Source organism: Neophocaena asiaeorientalis, unplaced genomic scaffold, assembly GCF_003031525.2.
Source record: "Neophocaena asiaeorientalis asiaeorientalis breed wild unplaced genomic scaffold, Neophocaena_asiaeorientalis_V1.1 scaffold654, whole genome shotgun sequence".
NCBI classification, from domain to species: Eukaryota; Metazoa; Chordata; class Mammalia; order Artiodactyla; family Phocoenidae; genus Neophocaena; species Neophocaena asiaeorientalis.
The window spans coordinates 579,466-597,683 of NW_020175495.1; the positions used below are offsets into that span (position 1 = coordinate 579,466).

At 40.1% G+C, this 18,218-nt stretch overlaps 1 protein-coding gene across 1 annotated transcript in view; it reads left to right on the forward strand.

Annotated features, from left to right (window-relative positions):
* Positions 1–18,218, forward strand: part of ATP11C (ATPase phospholipid transporting 11C (ATP11C blood group)) — an 88,074-nt gene that overhangs the window by 38,835 nt on the left and 31,021 nt on the right. Inside the window, exons 16-21 of the mRNA XM_024768935.1 lie at positions 1,029–1,132; positions 1,605–1,786; positions 2,872–3,135; positions 7,089–7,263; positions 12,370–12,472; positions 13,946–14,091. Of these exons, the coding sequence (XP_024624703.1) occupies positions 1,029–1,132; positions 1,605–1,786; positions 2,872–3,135; positions 7,089–7,263; positions 12,370–12,472; positions 13,946–14,091 (974 nt within the window). The remainder of the gene's footprint in view (positions 1–1,028; positions 1,133–1,604; positions 1,787–2,871; positions 3,136–7,088; positions 7,264–12,369; positions 12,473–13,945; positions 14,092–18,218) is intronic.

Genomic DNA, 18,218 nt, shown 5'->3' on the forward strand with positions numbered 1-18,218 from the left:
TGGTGTGACTGCAAAGTCACGATGCTGATTTCATTATATGTGAATGTGGAATTTGTTTTATGACTTTTAAACACATTGTGGCTATGTGAGAGAAAATTTTTTTAAAAACACCTAACATTTGGAATACTTGCTGTTCTTACCTGTACACATGCACGTCCACGTTCTACTGCAGATGGTAAGATGTCTGAGGAAGTGGTCTATCAAGGGCCTTGACCTCAGAGCTACCCTTTTTTAACTTTTTGAACTTAGCACTTTGCCTTATAAGGTCAGAGTGTCCTTTTTTTTATTTTGCGGTACGCGGGCCTCTCACTGTTGTGGCCTCTCCCGTTGCGGAGCACAGGCTCCGGGCACGCAGGCTCAGCGGCCATGGCTCACGGGCCCAGCCGCTCCGTGGCATGTGGGATCTTCCCAGACCGGGGCACGAACCCGCACCCCCTGCATCGGCAGGTGGACTCTCAACCACTGTGCCACCAGGGAAGCCCCAGAGTGTCCTTCTTAATGGTACTGTCTACTTTCCTGGGTGCATGGACTGGTATAAAGCTGTACTTGTACTAGCATTCTACAGAGCTATTCTCCAGTTTCCGGTGAAAACCTTCAAGCTACTGTTTTAAAAGCTAATGTGTATAGTCTTTCAAAATGATTTTATCGTGTTTGAGCTTGAGTTTGGTCCTTGACATCTGTAGATGCCACATGTGAACTTTAGACCATGGTTGACAACATCCTCAAAGAGAATTCAGATGTAGCTCCTTGACATAAGCACCGTCTTCTGTGATTCACTTGAAGGAAGTTTCTTTTAACAGAGGTGCATGTTGTAAACTCTGAGATATTAATTATGTCTGTATTGGTCCCAAGAGGTGGTGAACGTTGTCCTGACAGAGTAAAGGTCAAGATGGCTGCTTCCATTTGGATGAACATTCCAAGGCAGGCTCAGGATACACAGCTGCTGGGTGGGAGAGGCCACCTTAATAGTTATGTATTATTAAAATCCCAATTCTAAGTAAGTCAAGTACTCTGATTCTTTATTTTAGGAGACATACTTCTCTTTTGTAAAGGAGCCGACTCAGCAGTTTTCCCCAGGGTGCAAAATCATGAAATTGAGTTAACTAAAGTCCATGTGGAACGTAACGCAATGGTGAGCCTACACCCTCTCCCCCCAGTAGATAGAGAAATGCTAGAGATGACTACGTTTATGGATTGCTATTTAAAGGATTATTGAAATGAATTTTAGCTTATTTTTATGGCCTATTTTTATATTTGGGGATTTTGTAATATTTTTTTCCTTATTTTAATATAAAACATCCTGGAGCAAGTTTCTGTTCAGAATTTGCACCCTTTGAAGACTTTTCAAGAATATTTGTTTTATGTTCTGCTTTTTGTTTGTTTTTTTCTTAACCCCAAGAGCTATTATTTTGTTATTCCGAACCTAATTGAATGTTAACCCAATGCAATCTGTTCTTTCTTTTTTTTCCCCTTTTTTAACTAAAAAGGAAATTAGTCAGAATTTCTCTTTTGTGTGGTAAAGCAAGAGTATTTAAAGAGTGTGTTTTGTTTGTTTGTTTTTATTCATTATTTGGATAACTAGAGATCTCCTACCTTGCTTCTAGGATGGGTATCGGACACTTTGTGTAGCCTTCAAAGAAATTGCTCCAGATGATTATGAAAGAATTGACAGACAGCTCATAGAGGCAAAAATGGCTTTACAAGACAGAGAAGAAAAAATGGAAAAGGTTTTTGATGAGATTGAGACAAACATGAATTTAATTGGAGCCACTGCAGTGGAAGACAAGTAACTAGAAAATGATATTCTTGTTATTTTAATGACCAGTCATTTAGGGTGGTATCTGTCCAGATTGGTAATTCATTCTCAAGTTTTGAAATCCTTGATTCAGCTTTGTCTGTACATCAGATTTTGAACTGTTTGTGGGAATAACTTTTAAGTTAAATATTTGTGACTTAGGAGAATGAATCTGTCATCTCTAAGGTGTTTTGAGTACTTACTAAGCCATCCCTTCATTTATGCAGGTATTTATGAAGTAGTCTTACTGTGCGTAGGAAGCTTTGTGCTAGAGACGCCATTTGAGTTGGTGCTTGGTAGAATGGGTACAATTTTGAAAGACAGATGAGCAGAAGGGAAATTCAAGGTTGAGCAAACAACATGAGAGCTCATTCTAACCTGGTTTAACAGACTAGAGCATATTTTTGCATACTTTAAAATAATTTGCTCTAACCATACAGGCTGAGCTCTGCCAGGCATGATTATAGGGCTCCAGAATTGATCTGCTTGAAAACATAAGTTTTAGATTCTATTTTAGGAGTTTTCTAGAAGCTATGAATGCAAATTGTGAGGCTTAACCCAAACATGAAGTTATAAACATATATTCATTGGGAGGTATTAAAGTTATAATAGAATTCATTTAGTCTAATTTCATTGTTATTCTCTCACCAAAAGGAATGCAAAGTAAAACTCTTCTTCTACCCTTGCCTTTCAGAATAATGCTTAAAATCTCCTTCAGAATGGTTGGCTTTCCTAAACTTCCAGCTCCTCAGGGGTGGGGATTCGCTAACTTCCTTCAATATCTCATTAGACTGTGTCTGGCCCTTTCTGTTTTGAACCATGTTAAGTATTTGTATAGTGAGATAGAAAACATAAACTTTCCAAACCTCATTGTTTGAAATGTACTTTAATAAGTAAAACTATGCCAGAAAGAGTATGCTCAGAAATGGTAGAGGATATATAAGAAAAACAACTGTTAAAACATGTCAGGACTCCAGAATTGCTATGAATTATAAGGACATTCTCTTTAACAAGCCTTCTTGTAGAATCTGTGTCAGGAATTTTCAAAGATAACAAGGTTTCCTTTGTGTTTCCAGGCTACAAGATCAAGCCGCTGAGACCATTGAAGCCCTGCACGCAGCAGGTCTGAAAGTCTGGGTGCTTACTGGGGACAAGATGGAGACAGCCAAATCTACCTGCTACGCCTGCCGCCTTTTTCAAACCAGCACGGAGCTCTTGGAACTGACCACCAAAACCATCCAAGAAAGCGAACGGAAGGAAGATCGATTACATGAGTTGTTGATTGAATATCGTAAAAAGTTGCTGCATGAATTTCCTAAAAGTACTAGAAGCCTTAAAAAGTAAGAAAGTACATCAATTTGTTATATTTAGACATTGGTACAGATGTAAATCCCAGCTGCTTATGCAGAAGGCTCCGTTTTCTGTAATTTATCAGTCTTTGTTTGCAGGTGCTTTATCCTTGTAAGTTAGAACCTTTCCTGAGGACTTGGCTAATGGCCCATTTGAGATTATTTGGCACTTTCCACCTCTTCTTTCATTTAAAAGAAAACCCTGCCCTTCTCATGCTTTAGAAAAGTGGTTCATTTTCTAAATACTTAGAGTCTGGGTACTTATCATTGGTACTCTGTCCTGGCCCATGTTAAGAAAAAATATTCCTTTTCATGGTCTCTTAAATTGAATGTAATAAAATCAGTCTCTAAAACAGTTTCCATGCAGGTCGAAGTCCTGGAGGCATTTTCTGTGTGAATTTTCATGCCCCAGTGCTCCAAAGGAGACCAAATACTTGATAGCATGGCCACTCGACTGCTTTCAACAAGCTGCTTAGGAAGAACCTGTAGAATCTAAGGTTCTCAAGGAAAGCCACTGATCCACAATAATTCAATACCCAGAGTTACATTTTCCTATACTTGACATTGACCAAGGCCTAGCTTTGTCTAAACCCATTACTGGAATTTACCTTGGCCATAAGCAAATCAGTTTCCTCTTCTGAAATGCCACAGGATGTGTCTGCAGTAAATCCAAAGACCCGTAGATAATATTATTTCGCATTTCTTAAGTGCCCTCTTTGTTCCAGGAACAACATTAAGCACTTTAAATTATTCTCATTTAATCTTCACAGCAACCCAGTAACACAACCTTATTTTCTTCTTGTTAGAAATAGGGAAACTAAGGCTCAGAGAGATGAATTGACTTATTCGAGATAACACAGTTAATAAGGTGTAGAGCAAGTCTACCCAATTCCAGAGCCCATGCTTTTAACAGCTATGCTCTATCTGTGTCCTCATCACTAGTGTTTAAACAGACTTTAAAAATGAATAGCCCACATTCATGAGGCTATGGCCAATTTTAAAACAGCTGTTGTTCTTCTGTTACTTGGACATCAGTGAGAGTAAACAGGTTTTTATTAATTGCCTATGATAAATGTTTCCTTCCTTTAACCAAATGGTACTTATAAAGGCAGTCCAGATTACATGTGTTTTACTTGCATTTATCTTAGTCTTCTCAGGCTACCATAACGAAATACAAGAGACCAGGTGGCTTAAACAATAGAAACTTATTTCTCACATTTCTGGAGACCAGAAGTATGGGATCGGGTGCCAACATGGCCGAGTTCTGGTGAGGTCCCCCTTCCTGGCTTGCAGAATGCTGCCCTCTTGCTGTGTCCTTACTTGGCAGAGAGAGAGGAAGCTCTGGTGTCTCTTGCTCTTTTTATAAGGATATTAATCTCATCATCCCATCATAAGGGCCCCACTCTCATGACTTCATCTAAACTTATCTCCCAAAGGCCCCATTTCCAAATATCATCACATTGAGGGTTAGGGCTTCAACATGGGACTTCAGGGGGGACACAATTCAGTGCATAGCACCATTCAGGAGCCCTTGGGCACTTTTGTAAAAGCCAGGGCTTATGGAAAACTGAACTCACCATCTCAACATTCCCTCTTCCTGACTCATCTGGAGTTGGGTACACTCTTTCCCCAAGCTACACAAGCATCAGACACAGGATCCCTTTTGCCAGCTTCTGCTCCTTTGTCCCTTCCACTTCAAATCAGCCACCAAGCCTTACCCATGTCCCCACTCTCTCCACTGGCGCTCCCCATCAGATTCCTAGTAACTCGTGCCTCAGAGCACGTAAGCCCCTCTGCCAGATGAGTGGTCCTTAGATATAAAGTACTGCCCATGTCACAGCCCTGCTCAGAAACCTTTAATGGATCTCTATTACCCACAGAATCAGGTTGTACCAAAGGCCCCAGGTGACCTTTTCAGTTTATTTTCCTAGTGCACCACACATACATTCCCTCTTTTCTTCACCTCTTTCTGTCCTGTCTTTTAAGTTCCATTTCAGATATCATACGTCACAAAGAAACCATTGTTCTTTCCTGGTGTGTATTTATTGTCCCAATCACTGGATATTAACCTTTTTAAAAACATTTTTACTTTATATTGGAGTATAGTTGATTAACAACGTTGTGTTAGTTTCAGGTGTACAACAAAGTGATTCAGTTATACATATACATGTATCCATTCTTTTCAGATATTAACCATTTAATATCATGTTTGGTTGGGTATATTCTCTCATGTGTGCTTCTGTTACCCCAAGGAGATTTTCTATTCTCCAAAGAAAGATTAGTTAATAATTCTTTCCATTCTTCTATATGGCCTAGTTAGAGACCAAATATTGCTTGATTGATTATTGAGCTACTGTTTTCTGCTCATTGTCAGCTCTGTGAATAGGGGAGCAAAGGAGAATGCATGATTGATATCTCTAATTAGTGAATAAAACATGCTCATAATATCATGAAGCAGAATATGAAAGGAAGGAAGGAAGAGGCATATTAGGCTCTCACTATTCATAGTCCATAGAACAGCAGCTCCATTATCACCAGAAGCTTGTTAGAAATGCAAAATCTCATGTCCCACCCCAAAACTACTGAATCAGAATGTGTACTTTAACAAGATTCCCAGGAATTTTAACAAGATTCCTTTAAACATTAAGCTTTGAGTAGCATAAACTTAGACAAATGAATCTATTGTATAACGATGAGATCCTGCTATGTTTAATACGTCTACTGCAGCGGTTCTCAAATGGCACCCAAGATTTCCTGAGCAGAAATTGATTAATCGGTGTTTTTTTTGTTAATTGCAAAAAAAAAAAAAATTAAAATGTTAATTGGTAGAATTTTCTCAATTGTAAGTTTTCCCCCATATGTTTTTCTTAAATACCTGGCACCTGTTATATATATATATATATTTTTTTATAAATTTATTTATATTTTATTTTTGGCTGCGTTGGGTCTTTGTTGCTGCTCGCAGGCTTTCTCTAGTTGTGGTGAACGGGGCTACTCTTGGTTGTGGTGTGCAGGCTTCTCATTGAGGTGGCTTCTCTTGTTGCGGAGCAGGGCTCTAGGCGTGCGGGCTCAGTAGTTGTGGCACACGGGCTTAGTTGCTCCACGGCATGTGGGATCTTCCCGGACCAGGGCTTGAACCCGTGTCCCCTGCATTGGCAGGCGGATTCCTAACCACTGAGCCACCAGGGAAGTCCAGCACCTGTTATATTTGTCTTTCCTGGCAACTAATACTACTTCATCCTGGCTATACAGGAGAATCACCTATGGAGTCTTTTAAAACATGCCTATATGTAACCAAGCCCTGCCCAAGATACCCTGATTTAATTTGTCTGTGGATAAACCTAAGACATGGGCTTTTTTTCAAGCTGCCCAGATGACTCTCATGGGAAGGCTGTGGTTGAAAACCCCTAGTCTAGTATAAAATGATACTTATTTAAGGAACATATATCATTATTGTATGCTATTCTTTAACGAACACTATGTCTTTTTAGTAGTCCATCATATTTGAGAAGCCAGGTCTATCGATAGGTTTTGTCATTCGGGCAAAGATATTAAGAATATCTTCTGTGATTTGTATACCCCAAAGCCATTTTGTCTTTTCCCTGCATTGTTAAGCAGTTTTCAGATTGACTGATGATTTGTCTTCATATCAGAGTTTGATGGAACTGTAATTTCCAAAATTCACCTTGAGTTTCTTATATGGAGACTGGCTGCTAGAAGTCCATTATTTTTATATTTAGAACTTAGTGCCATCTATATGGGCAGCTTGAGTCTCAAAGATGTGATAGAAAGTCTCTGTTGTGTCATTAATAGAGTCGGTTGCTTCTTTAGAATTTACACGTCCAGGAACCAGATTGATGATAACCCTCCTCTGACTGGTTTTTTAAAGTTCCTAAATAGCAATGTATAGTAGATTCAAATATAGCATTGTTCTTCTTTTTCAGAGCATGGACAGAACATCAGGAATATGGATTAATCATTGATGGCTCCACGTTGTCTCTCATATTAAATTCTAGTCAAGACTCTGGTTCTAACAATTACAAAAGCATTTTCCTACAAATTTGTATGAAGTGCACTGCAGTGCTCTGCTGTCGGATGGCACCGTTACAGAAAGCCCAGGTAACTGAATGTTAGTTAATGTTCCATTCTGGGTACTTCTGTACGCATATGTGCAAATGTTCACTTTTAATTTTCTTCAAAGAGCCCTTAGTACCTTATTATATTTTCCCTGGATTCTTCCTCTATGTGGTCCAACTCAGAAGTCTTCCCACCGATTTGAATTAAACCTGTGCTTCACCTTTTTGTCTCCTCAAGCTGGCTGTCTAATTCCTCACCTTGCAAACTTCTCTAATGATGCTTGGTGCCTGCTGCATTCATCCCACTGCTCCTGGCTCCACTATTCCATTAGCCCCATGCATTCTTTCTTCTCACCTTACTCTGCTGCATCTCCTGGAGGAGAGCAGTGACCTCCTTGCTGAACCCGTTGTGTTGTCTTTCGTTTTCTCCTCATTTCTCCACTGCAGTTGACACTGCCAATTATGTCCTCCTTTAAACTCTCCTCCCTTGGTTTCTGTGATGGTCCACGGTCCTTTTTTTTTCCCCTTCTTGGCAACCTAGTGTCTTTCTATTTTGTTTCATCCTGTGTCTTCTCCCTAATTGTCAGTTTTTTTGGAGGGCTATGTCTTCCCTCGGCTCTTCACTTACATCCTATCTCTCTGGATAAGCACATCCATTTCTATGACTTCCATTGATGATATATCTCTCGTCCTGACTTTTCCTTTTTGTTAAGTCTCATATTTCTAGCTGCCTGCTAGACGGCTCTATATGGATTCCCCACTGTAACATTAAATTCTAGTATCCAAGACAGATATTATAATTTTCTCCTTCGGGCCAGTTTGTTTTATCCCTTGTCTTTATTATTCCTGTTACCAGTGACATTTTTCTTTGGCTCCCTAAGTCTCCAAACTGCCTTTGATCCTTTTCTTCTCACTCACTCCATATATAGTCACCATGTCCTACTGATCCTACCTTTCGTCATAGCTCTCATTGTGGTGTCACCTTGTTAAACCTTTTGTCTCCATCTTAGTGCAAGCAAGACCTTAGGACTTTACACACAGACTTTGATTTAATCTTCTCATTAGTCTCCTTGCTTTCACCCTTCCCCATTCCATCTCTTTCCCCATACTCCCAAATTAATCTTGTTAAAACAGTACTTCTCCCATCATATATTCTCTCTCAGAACCTTTCAGTAGTTTCCTAGTCCCTTAGGATGAAGGGCAGATGACTCAATATGGTACTCGGGGCCACCCCTGTCGACCCTTTCAATGTGTCCGTACATATTTTGTGTCCACCATCACTCTCACGTCCAGCGAGAATCATCCACTCCTGTTGGTTGTTCCCCCTTTGTGTCCCTTCCACGTGCCATGCTCACACCAACTTCTAAAGCTTCCCTCATATAATTTCCTCATCTGGAATTCCCTCTGAATTCCTCTTGGCCTAACAAAAATTTTACTCCTAATAAAACCCAATGCAGGGGCAACCTCGGGTGTGCTGTCTTTTCCAGCTCCTCTTGCTCGCATTGATCTACTTCACCTTGCTTCCTTGTACTCACTGAGTCTCGGGAACCTTAGAATCTCAGGTGCACACCTTTTCACTTCTGCGTACACTGTATTCTTTTATATGTGTTGGTCTTGCTTCTTCCCGTCCCTCAGCTGCTTGCTCTAGACCTAGCGGATGGCGCTGTGTCTTTGCCTTCTCCTTCACACACCCTGCCCCCTACCTCGCACATGCATGCACGCATGCGCAAGCACACAGCCCATCCTAATTTAGGGCATTGTCTACCTTCTTCTCACTTTCAATTTCCATCACAATCAGGTGCTCTTCTTTTCTTCAACCTTAAGAGCCTTGGTTAGCCCCAGCTGGGGAAGCAGATCCTATCAGAACAGTATACATAGAAATCTGTCCCTTTAGTCAAAGGCAATACCTCTTTCCCTTTTTTTTCCTCCTATATTCATTGTCTGCTGCTCAAATGGCTCACCTAGGTTCTAACTTCTCCACTGCCCAGGACAGTATCTGAATTCCTAACACTGTGCTGCTTCTCTCACCCAGACTATGGAGCCCCCCTGTGGTTCAGTCCTTAGTCTGTTTTATTTCCCTCACTATCGTCACCTCTTCCAGGATATCACCTACTCATCTGTCATGGCCACATAGGTGATTTTCTTTTTTTTTATATTTATTTGATTGATTGATTGATTGATTGATTGATTTTTGGGGGGCTGCATTGGGTCTTAGTTGCTGCACACGGGATCTTCGTTGAGGCATGCAGGATCTTTCCTTGCGGCGTGCGGGTTTTCTCTCTCTTGTTGAGGCGTGCGAGCTCAGTAATTGTGGCGTGCGGGCTTAATTGCCCCGCGGCATATGGGATCTTAGTTCCCTGACCAGGGATCAAACCCACGTCCCCTGCATTGGAAGGCGGATTCTTTACCACTGGACCACCAGAGAAATCCCCACATAGGTGATTTTTTTCAAGTCACTTCTCCAATCCCAATCTTTGGAGTTCTACTTTACTTCTCCAGTTGCTTACTGAGCACATGTTCTTGGGTGTGTCATTGTCACCTCAACTCAGCCTTCTCTAGAGCCCAAATTGTCATTTTCCTTGTCTTTTTTTTTTTTTTTTGGCTGCGTTGGGTCTCCATTGCTGCACGCGGGCTTCTCATTGCGGTGGCTTCTCTTGTTGCGGAGCACAGGCTGTAGGTCCGCGGGCTCAGTAGTTGTGGCTTGCGGGCTCTGGAGCACAGGCTCAGTAGCTGTGTAGCACGGGCTTAGCTGCTCCACAGCATGTGGGATCTTCCCAGACCAGGGCTTGAACCCTTGTACCCTGCATTGGCAGGCAGATTCTTAACCACTGCGCCACCAGGGAAGTCCCTTTACATCTATTACTGAGCTCACTATACTTCTAGGTCTTTAGATTCAAAACCTTGACATCCGCCATGCTTTACCCTTCCATGTGGTCTCAGTCACCAAATTCTGTCCATTTTCTAGTACACTGTCTTTTCCATGTCTTTCTTTTCATTACTTTCCAGGTCCAGGACTTAAACAGCTCATTGAACTCCATGTGGACTAACCTCTCTCTTTGCCTGCAGTCTGGCCTTTTCTTCCCATTTCTCCTGCACCCTGTTGCCACTTTCATAATATTGCTCCCTGTTGGTGTGGCCCCATATATACCTATCCATGTCCCCTGTACAAAAACTCATTGGTCTGGTCAAACCAGATCTGTTTTCTAAGCATATACTGTACTTAACTGGCTGTGTGCCTTAGAACATGCTATGCTCTTCCCTTTCCGTGGGATACTGCTCCAACTCCCTTTTCCCCATCCATGCACATCTTACCAGTCTTTTATGATTTAGATCAAACCACCCTTCCTTCTATAAAATCATTTCTGATCATTCTGGCATGTAGTGTCCTCTCCCTTCTCTGACATCACGGGCCTTCTTATGTGGACAACTTAGATGACAGTGTTATATATTCCCTTGCATAGGTGTTGTGTATTGTTATCTTGTATTGTTAATCTGATTATCTGATATTATTGTATCCATTCCCCATTATATGCTCCTTGAGGTATGAGACCAAGCGGTATATCCTTTCTGGATATTTGCACTTTGCTTTTGCACATTGTATTGCACGTAGTTATAGTTGATCAATAAATAGTTTTTGGTAAATTGATTTCTTTTTTGTGAAGCTATCTAGAGATTGAAGAGAAGTTCTTAATCCAGGTGACCTGGGACTCAGTAAAAAAAAAACTCCCATGTTTATCTACCTAGATCTTTCATGGTTTTATGGTCCATGACAATATATCCTTTTATCTTTCCACAAGGACAAGCTTTCATCTTTTTAAATCTATGTTTTCATGCAGAAGCTGTCACCCTTGATAATTTTATTGCCTTCCCTGGCTGCATTTTTCTTCCTTGTGGTTTAAATCATTACTGCATACAGTATAACAAGTGCAATTAGTTTAACCAGTATTGTAGCCCATTAAACACAAGTTTACTTTTGTGGATGACTCACTTACAGATTATTTCTGACACTCATAAAGTTTTTAAAAAGAACCAAGTTGAGGCGAAGGATTGGGAGAAAGCCGGCATTTCATAGTAACATCATTTTTGTGTCAAATGGATTGGATGTAGGGGTTTTTGGTTATGTTGTTTTATACAACTAAAACCTGACTGAATTTTGTTTAAAGAAAAGACTGCAGGGTGGTTTTGCCTCGTATAAATTTTTTTAATCAGTTATCTGAAAATGGATTTTATTTATGTTACCTGGTGAAAGCCATTGTGGGTACAAAATTTTTGCAAGGCATTATTTAACTACTGAATTGCATAAGCTTTTTAAAAGCTGCTAGATTCCAAGGGGTTTTGAGGGTTGACACATAAAGCAGTCATTATCTAAAACATACGGTGGGAGGACAGCAGCTTACCCAATACTCTTCCCACAAGTAACTCTGCCAGGAGAACATTTCTTTTATTCAGTACTTACCGTGAACACAGCATTGAGCTGCACTGTGCCATCGACACATCTTTAAGAGACACTCAGGGAATAATGACAGCCTTTATACACATATCGGGCATCTTTCTGCAAAGCTCATCACCTTTAAGGCACCCCCTTTTGAAATGCAGCTACCTGTATGAGAGATCATATCATATCATATTGGGCACTGGGTGATTTAGTAAAGTTTAGTCAGCAGCTAGATGGAAATAAGGGTTGGCATGCACCGAGGGGAGGTGGGAGTGTCAGCAGGGAGGAGAGAGGGAGCGGTAACCAAAAACATTGTCCTCTCACTGCCCACTTTTGTCCTCGTAGCCCCATGCATGTCTCCCCAAATAGGCTCTCTGGTCTCCACTTTCCCTCATTCAGTACGTGATCTGAAAGGACACAGGAAGCAATGACAAAAGAGGGAAGCGTGCTGACCTCTAATATAGGTGTGAGGCATGGTTTTTGACAGTTCATACATTCGCAAAACCAGAAACAAGTGGGCACCGGTATTACATTTTGAAAAGCTGTGTTCTTCTGCCCCTGAGAATTCAAGACTGGTTGTACTTATATGCACAAGCTACCTTTCTGTTTGAAGGCCTCCATTTACAAGTGTGAATGAGGCAAATACCCACAATGTAGTACAATCTCACATTCTGCTTTGACCTTTTCTATACCTCTTTTGTATTTAATGTTTAGATTGTGAGAATGGTGAAGAATTTAAAAGGCAGCCCAATAACACTGTCGATAGGTGATGGTGCCAATGATGTTAGTATGATCTTGGAATCCCATGTGGGCATAGGTAAGAAACATCTAATGAGATGGCAGCTGTAAGGTATCAGTATTGCTTTTAGGTAGAGTGGTCTTATTATTCTAGAGATTGTTTTGGTTGCTCATCTTGAATCCGAATTTGGGAATGATCATTGTTTATCAAAAGAAGGTCCTCATCGGATCGTGGAATATGTCCATGCCAAAGTCCTACCCATGGTGGGAATGTAGCAATACAAAGTTGGAGGATATTATTATATTAGCCAAGTAAAGTGAATTTCCCAAACCTACTAGCCATGCAGTTGATCATTTAGCTCTCACTTTTGACAGCATGCATGAAATTTTATTGATTTTTCGCCCCTGGCCAGATCGCCTGCTTATGTTGCTGCACTATATCTTTTGAGATCTGTAACTGTTTGGGACTGAGAGACGATAATTGGCTGGCTGATTCTCCACATGGCAATATCTCTGCATGGCGGTTTGGGCTGTAGTGGTGAATTTACATGTCGGCATGCAACAACAGCTTCTCCAAAACCTGCACCCTTTCTTCCCCTGTCAGGCTGCTGGGAGGCAATCCTAACACCCCAGCAAGTGGTTTTTTGGTGGGCGAGAAATAATGGAAATAGTATCTTGGGGATTATTGTACCACAGTTTGGATTCCCAAATTCTTTCCATTTGCAAGTAACCCTACTTAGTGTGGAACTCTAGTTCAACTCATTGGTTATTGACTGTGGAAATGGCCTAAAGCTGCTTGAGCTCATGGAATACTTGGACTGCTACTCAGCCTTGCAGGACATTTGGTCTTGTCTAAAACGTCCATAGCACATTTGGTCCATGCAGAAGGTCCTTGAAATTTGGTCCTGTCCAAAACCATTTGTCATGGACCAAATATGCTCGTGGACATTTTGGACCGGCCCAGATTTCAAAGACCTTTTGGCATGGACCAACTGTCTCATAGTCCAAATGTCTTGACGTTTTGGACAGGACCAAATTTCAAGGATCTTTGGTGTGAACCAACTGTCTTATGAACATTTTGGACCGGAGTGTTTGCCAACCACTACTCAGTATCATTCAATATAAGGACTTAACCATCTCATTATAACTCTTCAGTTTTGAGCTCTTAGACCATAATCCCCAGGTCTCTGAGTTGCTTTAGTATGGCACCTAGTCTGGTGCCATGCATGATTAATCACTTACTAAATAAGTACCTTTAAAATAATTTTCAGATTTAACTATTTCCTCAGGATAATTTTTGCCTTATAATGATTAAAATAATGATTCTATTAATTATTTTATGTTTTGTTATAAATAGGTAATTGTCAATTAAACATAATTTTACTTTTTATTGGTAAGTCTCACTGTTGAAAGCACTTTTTGCTTAAGAAAGCAAATCTAAACTATTCAACTGAACTATACATGTAAGCAAGTAAAAAATACGAAAGTAACAAGTCAGGTGGTTACTTATTCTATAAAAATACTCACCCTATAGAGATTTTTCTTTTTTTAGGTATCAAAGGCAAAGAAGGTCGCCAAGCAGCCAGGAATAGTGATTATTCTGTCCCAAAGTTTAAACATTTAAAGAAACTGCTGTTGGCTCACGGACACCTCTATTATGTGAGAATAGCACACCTTGTACAGTATTTCTTCTATAAGGTATGTGATGAAATACTTGTGATTTAACTTATGACTATTTAACCCAGCATTGGCTCAGCTTGGTTGTAGGTATTTTTTCCTTCTTTTTTCATGTTTCTTTTACTGTCTTAGTACTGAAATTTGTGGTCAGCAAAACAGAGGCAGTCTATTTAACGAATCAGAAACCAGAAATTCCTTTCAATGCAAGAGATTTGAGATGAAAATTTTTGAGTCAACTTTCTTAAAGTATAGTTTAAATACAGTACAATGTACCCATTAAATGTTTACAGTTCAATTTTGACAAGTGTATGCATCCATGTGGCTACCATCCGAACCAAATATAGACCATTTCTATCACCCCAGAAAGTTTACTTGTGCTCCTTTCCAGTCTTCTCCACCCCTGCACCAAACAACGACTAATCTGATTTACATTACTCTGTGATATATAGTAACATATATGGCGTATAGCACATAAACTTAGATATAATTTATGCAACATATGCGTTAGGTTTGCCTGTTTTAGACATGTACCAGAACTTGATCTCCTGTCCTATGTTCTATTCTATATAGTTTTTAAAAGTTTTTTTCACTTTTTGTTTTGAGATAATTTCATACTTTTTAAAAGTTGCAAAATTAGTGAAATCTCATATACTCTTTGCCCAGCTTTGCCAACTGTTAACGCCTTAGATAACCCACAACTTAGTTACCAGGATCAGTAAATTGATATTAATTGGCACATTATTAACTAGTCTATATACTGTACTGGAATTTTGCTAATGGTCCCACAGATTTTCTTTTTGTGGTCCATTTCAGGCTCATGCTTGCATTTAAGGATCATGATCTCCTTAGTCTTCTTTAACCTAGAATAGTTCCTGTCTTTTTTGTCCTAATGATCTTAACATGTTTGAAGAGTGCTGGCCAGTTAGTTTGTAGAATGTCCCTCAATTTGGGTTTGTCTAATGTTTGCCTATTATTAGACTCAGGTTTTGCATTTGGGCACAATTACCACAGAAGCGCTATTGCAACCTGCTGAATGCGTCGTATCCGGAGGCACATGTTGTCAATATGTCTCATGATAATGTCAACTTTGATAAGCTGGTTCAGATGGTGTTCTCAGGGTCTCAAGACCCCTCATTTTTGCTCCGTGTAGTTTCATTTGAAAAGAGCATTCTCCTGCTAAACTAGATATTTTATTCTGTGTTGAAATTCATTACTATCATTGTTCATTCTGTTACTCAAATTGTCACAGATTTGGCGCCCGTTTCCTTTCACCATGTCCCCATCATTTTTAAATTTTTATTTTATTGTGATAACCCTTAACATGAGCTCTATGCACTTAACATATTATTAAGTATATGGTACAGTATTGTTAAGTACAACAGATCTCTAGTACTTACTCGTCTTGCACAACTAAAACTGTATACGCATTGAGTAGCAACTCTCCGTTCCTCCCTCCTCACCCCTTCCCCCTCCCCCGGCCCTAACCTTTTTTGAAGTCTTGTTTATTTTCTGGTACCACATGATGTTCTAGGCTCCTCTTGTATTTTTCTTGCAATTCAATGGCAAGATGCATTCAGACTTTTCTGCGAGGATCACTTATTCCTTTCCATTATTCGCAAATGGTATTTAGAAATCAAGATCTGGGTGCTAGTTGTGCTCATCGCTACTGAGCTGAAGTTGTTGGGCTGAAATTAAAGGTATCTGTGTAAACTCAATACTTGAACTCAGGTTATACAGATGCCTTTGATTAAATCCGGCAGCACAAGGTTCATTGTAACCTTTCCCATTTCCGTTTAGTAACTCCTTTCTTCAGTGAGAAACCTGGTTCTCAACCTCATAGTGCTTATTTATTTGCTAAGTCCTCAAGTACACTTAAAGTAGTTCCAGAGTTGCTACTCATACTCCTGTGAGAAACAAATCTAACTGGAGAAATATATTTGTGAGCACTTGTTTTTGTCTTTAGTCTTAGAGAATGTAGTCAAAACACTGTTTCCAAAGTTACTTTTTTTTTCCTTTTCCACCATTTCAGTGTGGTTATGTTATTTATATAGTTAAGGTTTGTGGGGCCTTGGACTCAGTAACTTAACAGCCCCACGTGGGGATGGATGGTTATTCTCTCTTACCTCCCCTTAGTAGGAGAGCCTGTGAAGATTTGCCGTACAGATCTGCCTAGCAATCTGATCCTATTCCAGAAGCTTGGTTTCCCTCTTTAAGATTTTGGCCTGCAATTCAAGCAACTGCCACCAGATGGAAGGAATGCTCTGTTAAGAAAAACAAAACAAGCATTAAAATGGCTAATAATTTACCAGTGGTCAGTAATTTACATATCCTGGTTCCCAATTTAGAGGATTATTTATGTAGATGCCCTCTGTCTTCATTAGGATCTCTATGCCCATTATCATCTTAGTTACTGACTTAGCAATATTCCTTTTTAAGTGCTGCCTTTTGTCCCAAGATGATTTCTAATACCTTTGACCGTCTTTGGCTGCCTTCCTCTTATCTTGCCATTGCATCTTCAAGTTGTTGCCCGCCCCTGGAGTACTGCAGTGACAGGTCTTCCTGCTTTCTATTTCTCCATTCGCTCCTCCTTGCATAATTCAGCCAGGTTAATGTTTAGAAAATACCACTTTTCAACTTGTCCTCCAGAAACTCCACTCTCCATTGTCTTAAGAGTTAGTCTGGCTTTTAAGGCACCCCACAGTCTGACCCTGCCCTACCTTATATGTTTAAAATACATATGGCCTTACCTTGATTCCTGCTATCACCGTATCCTATTCATCTGTAACACCTAGTTCAAAGTCTAACTTCTTTATTCATTCAATCAACAAATATGTTTGAATGTGTTCATGTGCCAAATGTTGTTTCAGGTGCTTGAGAATTCATAATGGAATAAGACAGGCAAAGTCCCTGTTTTCATGGAACTGTTATTCTAATGGGAGGGTCAGACCTCCCCTTCCCACAAAACACCCCCATAATCCACACCAAGCACTGCCTCTTCCAACCTCAGAACACTTCTTTTATATACATAAAGTATGACTCTAGAAAGGCTACAGACAGTATTTTGCATTCTGCCAGAACTGATACATACGAATGAGTGTTGCCCTTCCGGGTGCTAACCTTGGGAACTCCAGTACTCTGGTGCTGTAGGACTTATTCAAAATACATGTAGCAGTTTTCTGTAGAAATGTCCTCCAGAGCCTGCAGTATATATTTACCTAAATATCCTCAGCTGCGGCAGTTGTTCATGCTTTAAGGATCCATTGGATTTTTAAAACGGCCTCAAGTCTCCCAGCCTGGTAAATTAGCTAAGTGAGAATGTGTGAGAGCAGGAAAGAGACTGGTTTTTTGACATGGCTCAAAAATGGGCTATTGGGCGTGAGCCATGGCCGCTGAGCCTGTGCGTCTGGAGCCTGTACCGTGGACCACAACAAAGAGTAGCCCCCGCTCACCGTATCTAGAGAAAGCCCGTGCGCAGCAATGAAGACCCAACACAGCCAAAAATAAATAAATTTATTTTAAAAAATATAGAGCTATTGAAGGTGCTGCCCTAAGAGAAATCCAGAGACACCATGAACAAGTGACAGCAGCGCTGAAATACAGTCACAGCCTATATTGAAGGACAGCACTCATTTGAAAATATTAGTTCTGGTGGTTTTGCCTGAAGACGTTAATTTTAGTATTTATCTTCTTACCTAGTGGCTTTTTCTGCCTTATGAATTCTCAGCTTGTATTTTTTTAATATGTTTGTTTTTAGTGTTCTCCCAGTTAAATCCCTTAGAAGTAAGAAGTTTTGTTTTTTGTATCACCCACAGCGTCATCTTTACATATAGTAGGTGATCAATAATAACAGTTAATTGTTTGATGAGGCAGTAACAAAGGCAGTAAAGCATTAGTTGACACTTGTTCGTGTCAATATACACTATAATTTCCTGACTACTTATTGGCATTAACTGACTTTTAAATATAGACTTACAGCTTTATGTCAGTCTACTTTGTGATGATTTTGCAACCCCACTTGGCAGTTAAGGTGCAGTACCATTAGGTGTTCATATTATATGAGCTCATTTCTTCCCTACAAGAATAGCAAGAGGGTCTCATAAAGTAAGTGAGGTCCTCTTCTGCCTTGGTAGGGCAAAAGTTGGTACTAA